The sequence below is a fragment of the Syngnathus acus genome, chromosome 14 (assembly GCF_901709675.1).
Source record: "Syngnathus acus chromosome 14, fSynAcu1.2, whole genome shotgun sequence".
In the NCBI taxonomy this organism is placed as follows: Eukaryota; Metazoa; Chordata; class Actinopteri; order Syngnathiformes; family Syngnathidae; genus Syngnathus; species Syngnathus acus.
The window spans coordinates 7,006,764-7,022,619 of record NC_051099.1 but is presented as its reverse complement, the minus strand read 5'-3'; the positions used below and the strand labels follow the sequence as shown (position 1 = coordinate 7,022,619).

Genomic DNA, 15,856 nt, shown 5'->3' with positions numbered 1-15,856 from the left:
TTTGTTTACCTTGGCAAGATGAAGATGGTTTTAAATGAAACCAAACCTGAGCTAGCCTTGCGAAGGACGTTCCGCTGCATGTGTAATAATAAAATCAAATCTGTATTTATAGAAATGACAAAATCTCAGCTGACAAAGTGGACACAGCTGCCTGTGCTGAAAAAAGGGGCCATGACATGTCAGGCCTTGTCCTATGGAATGTAGATGTTACTCTATATGTGCACATACATATATATACTTCTACACTATATTAACAAAAGTATTGGAACACATTACGGCGCCATTATGTTTGAAGAGAGTAAACTAAGGGATTTCATCAAACCACTGCTCAGTGTGTGTGTATCAATACTTTGATCCATATCAATGTGCATGAGAGTGTATTTGTTATAACTCAGTGTGTGGATCCAATGTGCCAGTGTGCTGGGGAGGTTGATGAAAAGCGCCCCCAAAGTGAGGTGCCATGCGGTCAGCACAGCGGTCGTGCAGGAACAAGGTCTAACCTCTGAGTCCCCGCCCTGGAAAACCCAGCCGCAACCCAACAGATGAGGAAAAGGGACAACCAAAGAGAGAATATTGTTAACATAACTGCTTTTGCTGCCAAATAGCTATTTGAAATCAAACCTTTAGAGGTAAAAAAAAAAAAAAATGCACAACTGGATCTGTCTCACTTGCACTGACAAAACGTTACTCTGCATCAACTCACCTTACTCATTTTGCTCTTGCTGTCAGCGGTGAGGAATGACATGTTATTGATCTCATTCATCACCACAAAGTTCTGCTCTTCCCGCTTGAAGTTCTGCAGCAGCATTAGAGACATTTCTATAACACATTGATACAAACGGCTTTTGATGTCAAAAAGTGTGTACTGCACCCACGTGAGATTTCGACCAGAATATGAAGACCTCTCCGACCATGCGGAAGAGTTCCTCGGCATCGGGGTCCGGGCAGGTAAGCCATCTTGCTCTGTGACAGAAGATAATACTTCAAGCCTCTCTCCAAAAGTGAGCCGAAAATCCCAATAAGACTTGGTTCCGATCTGGATCGACACTTCCTAAGCGCGTACCTGTTGTTGTCCACGTAGCGGATGAGGAGCGGGTACAGCGCATAAAGGTCTCGGCAGAGGACGGCAAACTCGTCCCGTATGGTGCCGTCTTCTTCGTCACCTTCTGATTTGCCCTCCATTCGCAGATGATCTTCCTCGGCCACCACCTTGGACGTGCGTTTTTTTAGCTTCTCCATGGTCGGGATGAAATGGGATTTGAGCATCTCTGGTTTGGCCCGACTCACGATGGGCTGTGAAAACACTGGAAAGAGTGTCACCTCAAGAAATGAGTATACACTCATCGAATAATTCAATTCAACATGATTATTTATGTTGCCAATCAGTAAAATTTAAAAAAGTGACTCACCAGCCAACCTCTTCATCCAGGAGGCTTCGTCAATCCCCAGATTGTTGACCACGATTTTCATGATGCTGCCCAGCAACTGATTGAGGTGTTCTGAGGTAACTGCGGTGCAGAGCTGGGCCTCCATCTCAGGGAAGTTCTCCAGCCCTCGTTCCCACCAGCGAGGCAGATAGTTACACAGCATGGGTAAGGTGATCTCAATCACGTGAGGCATCTCCGTATAGCGAGCGCCCGACTCCGCCAAGTCCCCGATCTCCTTCAGAAGAGAATCTAGCTCTGGGATATCTGGACAAAGCTCCTGGACTTCATTAGGGAGGCCCAAAACTTTTGAATTCATGGGAGAAGGAGTCAAGGAAATAAATATGTCAATTTGTTATTTTGGATGATGAAATGTATTCAATTGAGCAAACTCACTGGCTCTTTCTCTGGGGGTTTTTGTGGTGTACACAGAGAAAGCGTTGAACTCATTTAGATGCGGCTCCAAGTAGGCCACCGGCATAGCTGCTGCCAGGTGAGCCAAACACTCTCCAAGAGCTGGCCTCTGTCTGTAAATATAAACGACTAGCTTCTGTAAAGTCCTCTGAGGTCTAATCGTACTTTGTGCAGTTCTGCCGTTACCTCTCAACGTGCGGATTCTTGACCGTCCCGAGAGAGTAGATGCTACACATGATGCGATAGCATGACATCTGCAGATCATCCACTGTCCCAAAACAGATGGCAGTGATGTAACAATAAAGGTGTCAGAAGAAAATAAAATGAAAAATAAAATGAGAAAGACAGAAAATAACTCACACATGACATCATCTCCAAAGAGATGCTGGGCAATGTGATCAAACAGGGAAGTGAGGACTGGGAGCAGGGCAATGGTTGTGTAGTTAATGTTCTGGGACACGCCTTTCACTTGCTAAAAAGAAAACACATTACAGTAGACGGAAAAGCTAGAATCTGATTTCCAATATTTTGTTTGGTTTGTTGCATGGGTTCATTACCTGATTGCCTTTCGATACTTTGCCCAGTTTTAGGTTTTCCACCATCTTCTCAATATCATCAGCAGCGCTCTCAAAAAATGACCGCAATCCTGCTTTCACAATCTCAGGGCCGGACTTCATCACAGTCCTAAATCAAACAAAAATTGTTAACGAGAAGAACAACAAATAATATTTACTGAGTCCATGTTTATATATCCACTTAACCTTGCATCCAATGACCGGGCCAGAATGTGAAGACAGTTAACAATGGCCGATGCGTCCGTTCCTGCACACAAGTAGACATAAATTGACTTTTGCATCACGACATCAAGTTCTCTGGGGGCAAACTCTCAGCTTACCAAAAAGAGAAACTCTGTGTCTCACCAGAGCGGACATTTTACAGAAGATACTGAGGAGGAGGAGGAAAGCAAGGAAGGATACGAATGAAAGGGAAGAAGAAAAAGAAAGAACAATGCAAAAACAGGGAAAGCGTGGAAATGAATAGAAGGCGTGTAGGAGACACGTCACCTTGCAATCATCTCCTTCTCCTTGTTGGATGAATGGCCACCACTGCCCAGGACTTTAGCAGGTGTGGATAAAAAGTAGAGGCAGTGGTTTTTGAAATACTGGTTGATCAGAGGCATCAGGATCTGAAATAGTGACGCAAGGCTATTAAGACGAGTCGAAAATATTGTCGACACTAGATGACGATTGTTCACACCTTTGCAAAGAATTTAATTTCCTGTTCATGGGGGGACTTTTCCACTCGTCCACTGCTCACTACCGCCTCTGTAAAGCACATTGAATTATTAGGTTAGAGAATATTTTCTTAATAAGTTAAGTTAAGTTAAAGTCAAGTTAAAGTCCCAATGGTCGTCACACACACACCTGGGTGTGGTGAAATTTGTCCTCTGCATTTAACCCATCCCCATGTGATTTTAATCCATCCCCTGGGGGAGAGGGGAGCAGTGAGCAGCAGCGGTGCCGCGCTCGGGAATCAGTTGGTGATCTAACCCCCCAATTCCAACCCTTAATGCTGAGTGCCAAGCAGGGAGGCAATGGGTCCCATTTTTATAGTCTAATGGTTTTCATGTTACCGAGGTGAGCAATAAACTCCTGGGCGATTTCCATCCACTTTAACAGTTTTTGCAGGAAGCCGTAAGCAAATCTTTTCTCGATGGATGAAATGTCAGATTCCATATCCTTCAGGCCCCTGAAGAGAAATAAATTGGCATCAGCAAAAAAAAAAAAAAAACTTTGTTTTCATTGTTCTGTGAAAAATATTGGATTCTAGTCATGGTTGCCTTGTTTGAATATGTTCTGCCAGGGTAAGACCAAATATTTTAAAAATACATAAATTAAATCTGCATGTACCTTGTGACAGCATATCCATTCAACTGTAGGAACTTAAGTAGCTCATAAGCTTTCTCTCGATCTCTCGCCTTCTCTTTTGCCGTCAGGGTGTCATATGGCACCAGAAGAGGATGTGTTCCACCGCCTGCCAAAAAAAAAAAAAAACCAGAACTCAGCCCCTTAAAGAAAACCAAAAAAATAAAATAAAAAGCATCCTCTCACTGTGTCTTACCTTTAGACTGAAGCTCCATCTTTTTCTTCCTGCCCCAAGTGTTATGGTAATTTTCCGCCAACTGCTCAGCCATAGACTGAACAGATTTTTTTCTTAATTAAAACTTCATGATTGATTTGAAGTTAAGATGATTTTAGTCCATACCTGGAGGTCTCTTGAGAGAGCCATGTGAGTGATGTCGATAGGTTGTGGACTGTAACCATGACTTGGGTCGTAGGTTGCCTTGAGAGGGCATTGTCACATATTCTCAATGTAAAAAAAAAAAAGGTGCAACAAGCAGTATTGTGCTATTACGTACCTGAGCCGTTTGTGAAATTTTCCGTGATGCTGCTTTCTTCTTCTCAGTCTCCTCCTCCTCTCTGGCTTTGTCCATGGTCCACTCCCAAGCGAGCATTGCTTTGACGGACTCTTTGATGGGCCAGCGGTAGATCTCCTTATCCTGCAAACCGGAGGGTCATCATTGTCAGAGACACGTCAAATAAATTTCACATTTTACACACTTACCTTTTCTGAGAAGGTCTTGTATGGTCTAAGCATAGGGTGGGATTTTGCATTTTCATCCATGACCTCACCGTAAGACCAATTATTTTGGATCTAGAACACAGAGGCAAATTGTGAGTCAATAGACTGCTCGTTATTACAGAGAGGAAAAAAAACCAACCTACCTTTTCAAAGGCCCATTTATCATGGGTATATTCAGCATATCTGTTGATAAAGGCGTCCAATCTTTCGGGGATGATTGTGCTGTTTGAAAAAAATGATAAATCGAGGTTTAGCTCAATTTTATTGCAATTATATAAAATGTAGTATACTGGGGGAAAAATAAACAACAATCAGCTCACTTTGTAGTCTCCACTGGTTTTGGATCAAAGTTTCCCTCTGCATCCACTGAAGCCTTCTTTTCAGTCTTAGAAGAATAGCTAGCATCTACGTAGTCCGGGGGAATGGCACCAGCGATGGCACAGATGCACGGCATTGAGATTTTGAAAATCTCTGCATCAAATTTCTGTTCATGACGACAAGTCGTTAGTGCTTTTAAGCACATTTGGTTTTTACTTGGCAATGTGGTACCTTGTGTGCGAGGGACTCAAATATGCCCCAAAAAAGCTTGCGGGTCAGGTGCAGCTCTTCCTCTGATGCGACTCCAAAATTGGCCCAGCCATTAGGGAGGCAGTAATACTTCCAGCAACGCTCATAGTGGTTGGTCAACAACTGCAGGACACACACAGATAAAAAAAAAATCGGATTTCTGATTAATTCATTCTCAGCAATCACAAAAAATCAAAACAATGTCAAGATGATGCGTTGAATTATTTTTCTAACACCCTTAAAATGTCCACTTACTTTGAGTGGCATTTTGGCATACTCATTTAAAATGGGAACATCAAAAACCAGCCGTCGTAGAAGATGCTGAAGCATTGATGGCCGAAGATGCCTGAAGTTAAGGACCAAACAAAAAGCTCAATGATCAAATAAAAAAAAAATACAAATTTTGTTAGGAGAGTCTTCATACTTGCACAAAGCCATAAGACATTCCTCGATAATATCTCGTTGGGCCTTTGTGAAGGCTCGTCCGCGAGACAGCCGGTAGATTGTGTGCAACATGGAATCAATCATAATGGCTCGGTGATCGCTGCCAGCAAAGAGCGGGGCGCATTTGGTGATGAGTGGCAGCACAGCAGAGCACAGGTAGCGATTCAAAGCTAACGCCATCTCGGTAGTACTGAAGGCAGCCTAGAGGAAACAAAAGCCGACGTTAAATGACATGCTTATCAAAAGGCCAAGCAGCACCGTGTTATTAAACATCACCGTGTCGAGAGAGGCGGCGGCCCTCATGTCAGGCAAGAAGCCCACCTCCAAAACGTGGAGCAAGAAATCCTGATTATCAATACCGTACACTCTGTCCAGGAACAGAACCATGGGAGCTTTATGATCTGGCACAAAACTGGCTGACATCTTTGGTTCAACGATGCTGTTGTCTAAACAGGAGAAATGGCGCATTACAAGGACATAGCTGGCAAAACAAAAAATAATTGGTTACCTTTGCCAAAAGAGGGAATCTGAACCGGAAGGCTGATAACTCCAACCAAATCCTCAAGCGGGACCAGAGATCTAAGTATGGCTCGGATTCTCAGAGCCTCACCCTTTCCAGCTTGGATCAGCTGCAGCAGACAAAAATTGGCTTCTTCACGAAAAGTTTCCCTGACAACTTGTTTGATAAGTCAATCAAAGAGCTTACATGCATTTCAGGGGCACACCGACCCAACAAGTCAATAAGTGCCGAGTAGAATGACATGACGGCGTTTCCCAGGTGCACCTTATTTTCTTCATGCTGCTCCTCGCCACCAAACCTACAATGGTTTACATTAGAGGTCACGTTATTTTCTTCGTTCAATGTCACCAGTGGTGCTTAGAATCTTACATGGGAAAGCGTCTGTCTTTCTTAACACTGGGTCCATCCCTTGCAGGATCCTCTGATATTTTGATGGCCTCTTCAATGGCAGACAGGAGTCCATTACCACCCTCCCCTCTGAGGGCTGGACCAAAGCATTCAGGTCTACGGATGAGGAGGCGCACCACGACGTTGGCATTCTCCTCCACACTCTCTCCTGGGGAAACCAAATCATTGAAAACACCACATACTGTAAACGAACTAAGGCAAAAATACAAAACAGACCATTTACAAATACAGCAAAACGAAGAAAATCAAGGTATTTCTCTCCACCACATGGATTCCAGCCAATGTCAGGGTAACCCTTGGAGAGGAGTATCGGACAGCTCTGTAGCCCACATCCGGCCAGATACTTTACCACCTAGAAAGACATCACTCCACTCAAGTACTACTTCTTGTATCTTTTTTGAAAGCGTGTTGCCTTTCACCATCTCAAGGTCTTGTTCCTGCAGGGCCAATGCTAGCTCATTGTTGTCAATACAGGAGGCTGCCGCTACATCCAAGGGGGTGGAGCCACGCATTCCTACACAACAGCATATGAGACACGGCTTCATAACACATGACACACACAAATCACACACAAATTCAATCACCGAGGCCGATGCCGCTGTTCTGCAGCAGATAGCTGAGATGATCAAACATAGAGCGCTGGTTCTGACGACTGATGCGACAGAAATAGCACAGAAAGCGACAGCAGTTTGTCACCACTCGAGGGAATCTGATCTCCTGCGGACGTGGGAAACAATTTAGGTGCATATTCATGCCTGTGATTGGTTGGAGTATATTTTAAAAAGTACCTTGGAGTCTCCGCCGCCCAGTACATTAACCATGACTTCCATGACAGTTTCATGCATACCCAAAGCTCTCATCAAGTTTGGGTGCTGATAGAAAACTTTGTTGCTCATAATATTCCTATGGAGGAAAATTCATACGTGAATCAAGAAATGAGCATTTGGTATGGTAAGGTGTGAGGGATAAAAATATACCCAATGCTTTGAATCATGAGCCTTTCCTCTTCTGGACCCATCTGGACAATAAGCAGCGAACGTATCTGCCCTAAGCACTCGAGCAGATCCATAGTGTCCTGAATGGAAACTGCATTGATGGTGTAGGCCTTGGGAAGGGCACGCACGAGCTCCCCCAGCCCGTCATACTGTCTGTGGAGGAGGCTGAACATCATACGAACAAGCTCCGGGTTCTGGATAAAGGACTCTTGGGCCCAGTGGATCGTGGAATGTGAAATGAGTTCTTGCAGCGTGCCTAGGACGAAGTGAGCGACACAGTATATTCTTATTTTTAACAACCATGATATCGCTAATAATGACTATTGTCATTATTATTGTTGTGTGGGAAACATCTGAGGAGGCTCACTTGGTTTTTTATCTTCCTCTGGCTCTGGTTCTTCTTCTACCTTCTTCTGGCGTATCTTCTTTACCCTTTCCAATAAACGGAGCAGTCGTCCACGCACTGAATAATCCACGACTTCTTCTTGTTCCTCTTCCTCAATATGAACACCTGATATAGAAACACACGCAAAGGCCGGCTCACTTAGATGGTTGAGAGTCTGTGGGTGTGCTGGATAGTGCTGAACTAACCGCAATGTCCCAACAAAACATTGTGAAATGCTTGCAAAGCCTCGCGGACTTCATCTGGAACTGGGCAATCTTCATCTTCAGCACAATTCTTGAAGTTCATAAGCATGTTGACCTAGAAGGTGCATAGCGAAGACATACGCAATGATGTTGTTTATGTGAAGGGCCATACTCCAGAATACTCCGAGTACCTGCTCTTGTGGTGGCGAGCGGAATTCACGGGTCTTGCGTGCCGTCTCGGCTGCACTCATGGTGAAGGCCAACATGAGTTCATTGTACCGCTGCCTCTGGTTGGACTGGATCTGGCTCACGAGCTTGTCTGAAAATGCAATGATGGCTTCTACCCTGTGTCGAAGTTCGCAATCGCAGAAATATTGCAGGAGAGTGCACATCTGAAGAAGGGAGAAGTTGATATTAGTTCTTAAATGAAGTTGGTGTATCACATTCATGAAAGCTACCTGTAATTTGACAGATTCTGGTAGCTTCATCTGGAACAGCCCTTGCTCTAAATGCTCCGCTTTAGCCTCACCGCCGGCTTCACAAGACTTGATCTCTTTCTCTGTTTCTTCTGCTCCTTTCTCTCCATTTACTGGCTCAGTCTCATCAGCTATTTCTTCATGTGGCATGATGGATTCGACCAGCTCCAGTTCTTCTTCCTCCTCTTCTTCTCCAAGGCCGTCATCATCAAACTCCTCCTCCTCCTCTTCTTCTTCCACGACATCTTGCTGCTCCTCATCTTTCTCCACTTGAACTTTCTGTACTTTAGGTTCCTTCTCTTCCTTCACTTTAACAAGTTCCTCAACAGGCTCCTCCGGCTTCTTGCCACTGAAGACCGTCGGCTCGATCATCTTCAGGATATGGGTGACGTCTTCATCGTCAAACACGCCCATAATGAGGAGGGTACTGATGAGCTTCAGGATTGGAACAAAGTGGAACTCAACACTGCCCCCTACGGGGTCTCTCATAGCTTGCCCTCCATCTTGCACAGCCTCAATGAGCATGGTTAGTGCTTTGGTCTTAAGCACCTGCAAGGGAACTGCTGGACTCAGCGTGTAGATGTCTGGATCCGTTCCAACAAACCCAGTGGACGAAAAATGGAGTTTGGGCCGTAGGCACGTGGTCAATCCAACGCCGGGTAAAGCGTGTGACTTGTCAGAGTACAAGGTGATACTGCGTGTTTCATCTGACATGGGAACTATGAATTCCTTGTTGGTTCCCAGCCGGTTCCTCTTTGCAGACTCGAGGTGCATGCTGATGAGAAGGTCATAGAAGCCGCTTCTCATTGGTCCAGGTAGGTAAGTGTTCTCTATGGCGTAGAAAAGTTGGGATTCATCCACATGGCTGCACAGAGCATGAGCCACGCGGTTGTTCCCGAGGGCACACACTGAGCCGTACAACTTCAGAGTGTGGTAGTGGAACTTGAGCAGGTCCATGCGTTCCGACAGCTCCAGGATGTCAATGCACCTAGAGAATAATTCAATAGAAACTAATTTTGAGCAGTTGTATTAAAATTTCCTCTACATGGAGCAAAATGACACTGACCTGTTTTCTTCTGGAATATGGAGGGCCATCATGGTGAGTGGCTCCTGACACTGAACAAGCCAGCCCAGTCTCTCACTAATGCGTCCTGTCTCTGGAGACAGGAAGTGGTTGGGCATGCGGCTCCAGATGACTGGGGTGAGCATTTGGACATCCAGTCTGGGCGGGCACTGGGGCACCGGGTTCTTGCGTTCACTACGAAACATGGCGGCCGAGATGGGCATAATGTTCTGTTGAAAAAATAATGCATTAGAGAGAAAATAAAATGAGGGTAGTTTTACGACTTTAAAGCTGACCTTAAGTTTGCCAAGCTCAATTTGGATCATATTCTGACTAGAAGGTGAGACAAAGACTGCTGGGAATAGTTTCGTGTTGGGTTCCACCTGAAACACATGACACTGTTAAAATAATGCCTTACCACAGAAAAGCACAATTGACTGAATGTTCCTGAACCTGGTAGAAGGTGTTGATTTCTTTCCCATTAGCAGTAAAGGTCATGAGACCCGTGTCCAAATCAATCAGGCAGCCAATCACAAAATCTTCCTGGCTGACTCGGGTTTGCTGGGAGCTGCTGAACTCACCTCCCCACACCATGTAGCAGTTACTTCGTTTGATACTATGGTGAGAACATCAAAAGAAATGAAGACTAGCAAGTGAACGTTGTCATGCTTGTGACATACCTATCATGGATGTTGCCTTTATCGTCACCCACAGTGACCGTTACGCTCCTGACTTTGTTCAGATCAAAATGAGGATCATATTGGTGATAGTCAGGCGTGATCCAACCCACCCACACACAACTTGGTTCCTGGCCCGCAAACACTCGCACGGAATAGTAGTACTAATGAAGAGAGGAGTTTCAAGTCAATTATTGGCAGGATCTCTTGAAAATTGGTAATGGATTGTGGAAAGGATTTCATACTGTGGTGGTGTTGAGGATGATGTCCATGTCATCCCTGTCATCTGGCACTACGTCTTCCACTAAGCGGGGCATGGCGGGAACAACAGGTGGTGGGGTTATTAATGCAGCCTTCTTGGCCTTGAAAAGGAATCTGTCAGAAATACCAAGTGTGATTACGATAGAGGACAAGTTGGAACATCCCTCAAAAAAAAAACAGCCATAAGAGAACACAAACCCCTTTTTCTTGCTCTTCTCAGTTGAGGCGTCCTTTTCATTCTCGCCATTTTTGATGCCAGGTATCTCCTTAGGCACTGAGGGTTCTTTCTTCTCTTCCTCTTGCTCTTTACGGCTGGCTGACTTCTTGAGTATTTCAAAGTCAGAATCCGGGTCCACCTCTACCACCTCGTCTTCAGGGATTGTGAGGGTGCGAGTGAGGAGGGTGGTCCCTGCGGGGACTTTGAAAGTCTCGTGGAATTCCACAGGCATGCTGAGCCTTAAGAACAGCAAATCTGTGTTGGCGTTCTGGGATCCAAATGTCTTGTGGGTCACCTTGAGACAAGGAGCGGTTTCTACTGTGCCATCACCACGACACACCTAGAATGCAGACAATGACAATAAACAACCGTGCGAACATTTATGATAGGAAAACGAAGGCTGAGAAAAGACCTCAATGTGAGGATGATCAGTTGGGACAGGAATGTACTGAGGGAGGCTCTTGCTAAACCACATGGTGATGTCTCTTTTCATGTTGATAGCGAAAGGTTCGAATCCCTCCTGCAGTCCGCAGATGGTAAAGTAGCGGAGGCTGCTGACGTTCTGACCCAAGTTGATCCGGCCCACCTGGGACAAGCCAAGACTGCATACAGGTATGAAGCCTATGGATGTTCCACAGAAAATGTGTCAATTAAATGGAAGGTAAGGTATAGTGAGGAATGAATGTGATAGTATGTTTGGTTTGTCGGAGTGATTTGTTATTCTGCTTACCTTCTCCGATATCAATATCCTTAAAGGCCATCTCTGAGCCCGAGTCGCTGATCAACATCTCTCCATTGAGTGTGAACATGATGTTCATCTCGGTGAGATCAATCATGCAACCCACCACGTCGCCAGATTGCCACTGTCGGCCAAATGACTCATTTCCCACGTGCCATCGTTGGGCCTGAAAATGAAACAGTTTATGTAGCTATTCACTCACTACCGCTTGGGTAGAATTCCTCGCTCCCACCTTGAAGCCATTGAAGACGTAAGCCAACTCATCTGCTCCAAGTTCGGTGTCGGCTCGAACGCTGGGTCGGGCCCAGCCCACCCTCATTTCTCCGACCGTCACAGCCTCAAATTCAAAGTACCACTTGCCCTGTGTAACCCCGTAAGACTTCTCTGCTCTGAACACTCTGATCTTATCTCCACGAGTGCTGCCTGCTCCAGGCCCACCTGCATGAACACAATTCAAGAACCTTTCAACAAAACCTGGAAATCATCTTCTTTCCCATTCTCTTTCAGACTTAATATACAAACATACTGCACTCTTGGTCGGGTGGTTCAATGTTGTATCCATATCCGATGAGGGTTCGAACTGCGGCGCAAACCGTATCTCGGTTGGTCTTTTTGGTCTTTTCATCCAATAAATTGTAAGGGACCAAACGGGGATTGCGTTTGTTCATGATATCCTGTTCAGGAAAACAATCGGAGTCACAAAGTTGTTTTATGTTTACATTCTAAAAATATATGCCATATAAGAACGATGTTCTGGCTGCTAACAATTACCTGCACAATACTATAAGTCCAGCCTTGGCGAACGCGGTCTCTGGCCCACACGTTGTGTCCGTTTTCTGCTAGTCTCTCCACCAGTGTGTTCTGATTAGGAGTCAGCTTGACATGGTTGAGGTCCAGAGGAGCCGGTTTATATCCATTGCTCTGCATGTAACTAAGGAAAAATGTTGTCATTTAAAGGCAGTCATGAAAAGCTTCTTTGGGAGAACTAGAATCATCAGCTCACGTCTTTGGAAGCTTGGTCCTTTTCAGATTTTCCTCTGCTTTCTCATCGCCCATTCCTACATGACACCCCAATGCCAGCAAAGTCCTTTGAAAAGAATTGTACGTGGAGTTTGAGATTTTTTTATGATTATTACTCAACTAAATCCCTGACTTACTTTAGAGTCTCTCCTGACATTGCTAAATTGTAATTTTTCTCGGGGTCGGGAAGACTCTGGAAATCAACCAGGCATGGGTGGAGCTTCTTGTTGTCATCGCGAAACTTGATTGATCCATTGAAATGATAGCAGAAGGGTCATTAGAAGAGGTGTTCCATAAATAAATATTTTTATATGACTTCAAGTACAGGAACTCACTGATCCATAGGTCCACCCTTGCTCAATGCGAGTCACAGCCCACAACTCGTGACTATTCTCTGCTAGCTTCTCACGAATACGTTCCAAATGGGGAGGAAGTACAATCTGGAAAGATTTGCAAAACACATGCAAGTGAAATTCTCATCAAGTTTTCATGTTCGCTTCAGGAGCGTGGCAGAAGATGAAGATGAATAAAAACAGCCTTTACCTGTATAGTGTCCACAGGACAAGGAGTGAAAGCTGTGTGGGACAGCGACTGTGTTGGACCCAACAGGTTACGCACACCATCAAAGTCGTGCTTGTACTCCTTAATGTGCTCAATCCGCAAACGATCCCTGGGCAGCACGGCCTCGTAACAGGGAGCGTAGCCCGGTGGTGGGAGGAACTTAAAATCACCATGACGACCTCCAAGAAGAAATCGGAACCTTGCAATTTGGGAGGAAAATTTTAGTCTTGTAAGAGAACAACAGTCAACTTGTCAGTGTCCAGTACTTGACGCCTGCGGAGAAGCTGACAACAGGGAAGAAGAGGCCGTCCAGATTGAAGTTCTCAAACATGCCCTGGACAGGATGACCATTGATTCGGAAGGAAATACTGGGTACGGTCAGGTCCAAACAGCAGCTGATTACATCTTCTGCGGCTAGAATGTGCTGATTGGGTGTGGCAACATGACGCGGAACACGTCCTGACAACAAAAAAGGATTTAAACATGTGTGCAACTGTCACAAGTGACAATACTATATTTACTCTACCTGACCAAAGATGAAGTCCATCAAAACCATATGAGTAGAGATCATCCCCAACACCGTTGGCCCCCCAGCCCTCCCCTCCACCAGGGTATGGACTAAACCCCTCGGTCAGGGCCCATCCCACACGAAGGTGATACGGCTGAGCTGTGAGGAAGGGTTCCACGTGGTCCACCATCACCTCAAAGTACCACTTTTTATACTGTGTGGACCCTTCGCATGTTCCAAGGAAAATATTAGGTCTCATGCTGGAAGAAGGTCACAAAACAAGGAACAGATTTAATCTTCACATTCATTTTACTGATAATTGGGCTTATAAAATGACCTACCTGGTGACATAATTAATAATGTTGGTTTGAAGTAAAAGGTCACGACCGGGGAGCAGATTCTCTGTTATTAAGTTCTGGTTTGACCTCACGGCCACACCGTTGCACACACATAGAGAGCAGAGCACATCCAAGACCTTGATAACGGAAAGACAAGAAGAATGTTCTGGTGCCGCCTTGCATCTTGATACCACCTATACAGCACATGTTTTTTTCCAACACGCTTAACACATAACCTTACATGCTACAGACCTTGTGATTGCGTCCGTGCTTGTCCAGCAAAGAGATGATGGACTTGATGTGATTTTCCTGGATTATGTTCAACACCTCCGGGCTCTCAATCAGAACACAATACAACACCTCCAGGATTCCTATAATAAGAAAAGTTTTAACAATGACACCATAGGCAATGATTCATACTAATACTAAAAATAAAATAAAATAAATAAATAACAATTTTAAAAAAACAATAGAAAAATAGATAAATAAATAATTAGAAATGAAAAGAAAAAAGAAAAACCAAAAGAACAATACATTAAAGTGTTTTTCAATTACCTGAAGACGCCTCCAAACGATCCAATTTACTGACCAGCCAGTCGAGGTTATCGCAAAACAGCGCACAGTTTGAACGATTTCCTCGGATGAGAGATGCTTTGGAAAGAAAAAACATTGCTAACGTACCACAAAGGTAAAGAGAGGATGTACAAAGGCAGGGAACTCCCCAGAAGGTCATACCTAGCAACTCATACAGTAAATTTACTATCTCCTTCCATGACTCTGCAGCTTCTTCTCCAGCATATTCCGAGAAGTGAGCAGCTGTGTTGTAGACATTCAACCTATCAACGCAGTCCAGAACGAGCGTGATCATCCCCTGTCAAGAACAACAAGAACTGAATTAGAAGAGGTCTTGACTTAAGCAGTCAAAGAGGAAGAAGACAAACCTCCTCTTGAAATAGGTTTTGTCTGTTCTTGAGGGAACGAAGCTTGAACTGTTTATCCTCATGCTCCAGCTCTTCTTCCGGTGGGCGGAAGTAAAAGATCAAGTCTTGAAGTGAAAGCACCACCGTGTCCATTGGCAGATGAGGCGGGTTTGGCGATTTATTTTTCCCATTCAATGCATCGAGACCTCTGGGGTGATTTGGAGAACAGAGAGAGATTACACATAACCAAAAGATGGACATCTTAGAGAAGGGCGTGTGAAATGCTACTTGATGAATTGATTGAAGAGGCCTGTGGTGCTGTAAATCATTCTAGCAGCTTGAGACTCTTCGGTTTGAGAACGTGCAACTGTCAGGGCGTCATCCATGTGACCTTCTTTATGGAGGATGGCCTATGAATTGAAAAATAAAATGCAATCTTGGGATGATATATATTCAAACAGACATATTGTGCAATGTGGAATACCTTTCTCTTCAGGGGACCCAAACGGGCAGATTTAGCATCAACAGCTGCGTATGTGAGCCAGAGACCAGAAGAGGCATGTTGCACAAAGCACATGGACTCTCCATACTTAATCTCTGGAATGCCCATTCCTTCCACATCCCGCTTCTGCGCCACTTCGATTTTTTCCTGTGGTTCACACGTAGAGTGATCTCCTCATCGAAGTCACAAGGAATTCACTTTTTTCCTCCAACCATTTTCACTTACTTTGGAAATTCTGAAGCAGAAGGCTGCCATTTTTGAATTGGCCTTCTCAGGGTCTACCAATAGAAGGCCCTTTTCCTCATCCAGGAGAAGGTACCTTCCTGTCGTGATGTGACGAATTCTGAATGACTGGCCCCATTTAATATGACCCCCACTCCACCTAAAGTTCCAAAAAGCACATGAAAAGACAAATTGTAAAGTCACTCAATGTGCAAGCTTGCAATTTTCAGGAGACTCACGCGATACGAAGTGGCTCGAGTCGCCACAAAGAACGAGCATGACTGCATACAGCTCCTCCTTCATAGTGAGCAACTCTTAAAAAAGACAAACAAAACCATATCAGGCATTT

General features: G+C 44.7%; 1 protein-coding gene across 10 annotated transcripts in view; it reads right to left on the bottom strand.

The window, feature by feature from the left end:
* LOC119133384 (ryanodine receptor 1-like) overlaps window positions 1-15,856 on the bottom strand; it is a 33,380-nt gene that overhangs the window by 14,245 nt on the left and 3,279 nt on the right. For 6 of the 10 annotated variants that reach the window (XM_037269120.1, XM_037269125.1, XM_037269123.1 and 3 more), the window contains exons 10-72: window positions 15,747-15,821; window positions 15,511-15,667; window positions 15,268-15,432; window positions 15,072-15,193; window positions 14,805-14,991; window positions 14,599-14,734; window positions 14,419-14,514; window positions 14,116-14,234; window positions 13,867-14,000; window positions 13,544-13,785; window positions 13,284-13,476; window positions 13,000-13,216; window positions 12,792-12,896; window positions 12,594-12,697; window positions 12,440-12,523; window positions 12,208-12,367; window positions 11,963-12,110; window positions 11,669-11,874; window positions 11,428-11,602; window positions 11,110-11,318; window positions 10,679-11,037; window positions 10,465-10,594; window positions 10,223-10,383; window positions 9,996-10,158; window positions 9,839-9,925; window positions 9,546-9,772; window positions 8,462-9,467; window positions 8,195-8,395; window positions 8,007-8,118; window positions 7,783-7,926; window positions 7,398-7,671; window positions 7,209-7,323; window positions 7,005-7,137; window positions 6,840-6,934; window positions 6,637-6,772; window positions 6,382-6,568; window positions 6,199-6,310; window positions 6,001-6,121; window positions 5,769-5,938; window positions 5,473-5,693; window positions 5,304-5,394; window positions 5,031-5,171; window positions 4,802-4,965; window positions 4,625-4,703; window positions 4,464-4,553; window positions 4,258-4,398; window positions 4,104-4,181; window positions 3,960-4,035; window positions 3,749-3,872; window positions 3,472-3,587; window positions 3,096-3,163; window positions 2,903-3,024; window positions 2,734-2,783; window positions 2,600-2,660; window positions 2,396-2,522; window positions 2,199-2,310; window positions 2,025-2,106; window positions 1,821-1,951; window positions 1,410-1,730; window positions 1,064-1,304; window positions 876-963; window positions 704-796; window positions 501-515 (exon numbers count right to left, since the gene is read on the bottom strand). In XM_037269120.1, coding sequence (XP_037125015.1) covers window positions 501-515; window positions 704-796; window positions 876-963; window positions 1,064-1,304; window positions 1,410-1,730; window positions 1,821-1,951; window positions 2,025-2,106; window positions 2,199-2,310; window positions 2,396-2,522; window positions 2,600-2,660; window positions 2,734-2,783; window positions 2,903-3,024; window positions 3,096-3,163; window positions 3,472-3,587; window positions 3,749-3,872; window positions 3,960-4,035; window positions 4,104-4,181; window positions 4,258-4,398; window positions 4,464-4,553; window positions 4,625-4,703; window positions 4,802-4,965; window positions 5,031-5,171; window positions 5,304-5,394; window positions 5,473-5,693; window positions 5,769-5,938; window positions 6,001-6,121; window positions 6,199-6,310; window positions 6,382-6,568; window positions 6,637-6,772; window positions 6,840-6,934; window positions 7,005-7,137; window positions 7,209-7,323; window positions 7,398-7,671; window positions 7,783-7,926; window positions 8,007-8,118; window positions 8,195-8,395; window positions 8,462-9,467; window positions 9,546-9,772; window positions 9,839-9,925; window positions 9,996-10,158; window positions 10,223-10,383; window positions 10,465-10,594; window positions 10,679-11,037; window positions 11,110-11,318; window positions 11,428-11,602; window positions 11,669-11,874; window positions 11,963-12,110; window positions 12,208-12,367; window positions 12,440-12,523; window positions 12,594-12,697; window positions 12,792-12,896; window positions 13,000-13,216; window positions 13,284-13,476; window positions 13,544-13,785; window positions 13,867-14,000; window positions 14,116-14,234; window positions 14,419-14,514; window positions 14,599-14,734; window positions 14,805-14,991; window positions 15,072-15,193; window positions 15,268-15,432; window positions 15,511-15,667; window positions 15,747-15,821 — 9,799 coding nt within the window. The remainder of the gene's footprint in view (window positions 1-500; window positions 516-703; window positions 797-875; window positions 964-1,063; window positions 1,305-1,409; window positions 1,731-1,820; window positions 1,952-2,024; window positions 2,107-2,198; window positions 2,311-2,395; window positions 2,523-2,599; window positions 2,661-2,733; window positions 2,784-2,902; window positions 3,025-3,095; window positions 3,164-3,471; window positions 3,588-3,748; window positions 3,873-3,959; window positions 4,036-4,103; window positions 4,182-4,257; window positions 4,399-4,463; window positions 4,554-4,624; window positions 4,704-4,801; window positions 4,966-5,030; window positions 5,172-5,303; window positions 5,395-5,472; window positions 5,694-5,768; window positions 5,939-6,000; window positions 6,122-6,198; window positions 6,311-6,381; window positions 6,569-6,636; window positions 6,773-6,839; window positions 6,935-7,004; window positions 7,138-7,208; window positions 7,324-7,397; window positions 7,672-7,782; window positions 7,927-8,006; window positions 8,119-8,194; window positions 8,396-8,461; window positions 9,468-9,545; window positions 9,773-9,838; window positions 9,926-9,995; window positions 10,159-10,222; window positions 10,384-10,464; window positions 10,595-10,678; window positions 11,038-11,109; window positions 11,319-11,427; window positions 11,603-11,668; window positions 11,875-11,962; window positions 12,111-12,207; window positions 12,368-12,439; window positions 12,524-12,593; window positions 12,698-12,791; window positions 12,897-12,999; window positions 13,217-13,283; window positions 13,477-13,543; window positions 13,786-13,866; window positions 14,001-14,115; window positions 14,235-14,418; window positions 14,515-14,598; window positions 14,735-14,804; window positions 14,992-15,071; window positions 15,194-15,267; window positions 15,433-15,510; window positions 15,668-15,746; window positions 15,822-15,856) is intronic. The other 4 variants (XM_037269121.1, XM_037269126.1, XM_037269130.1 and 1 more) reach the window with 1 other exon arrangement.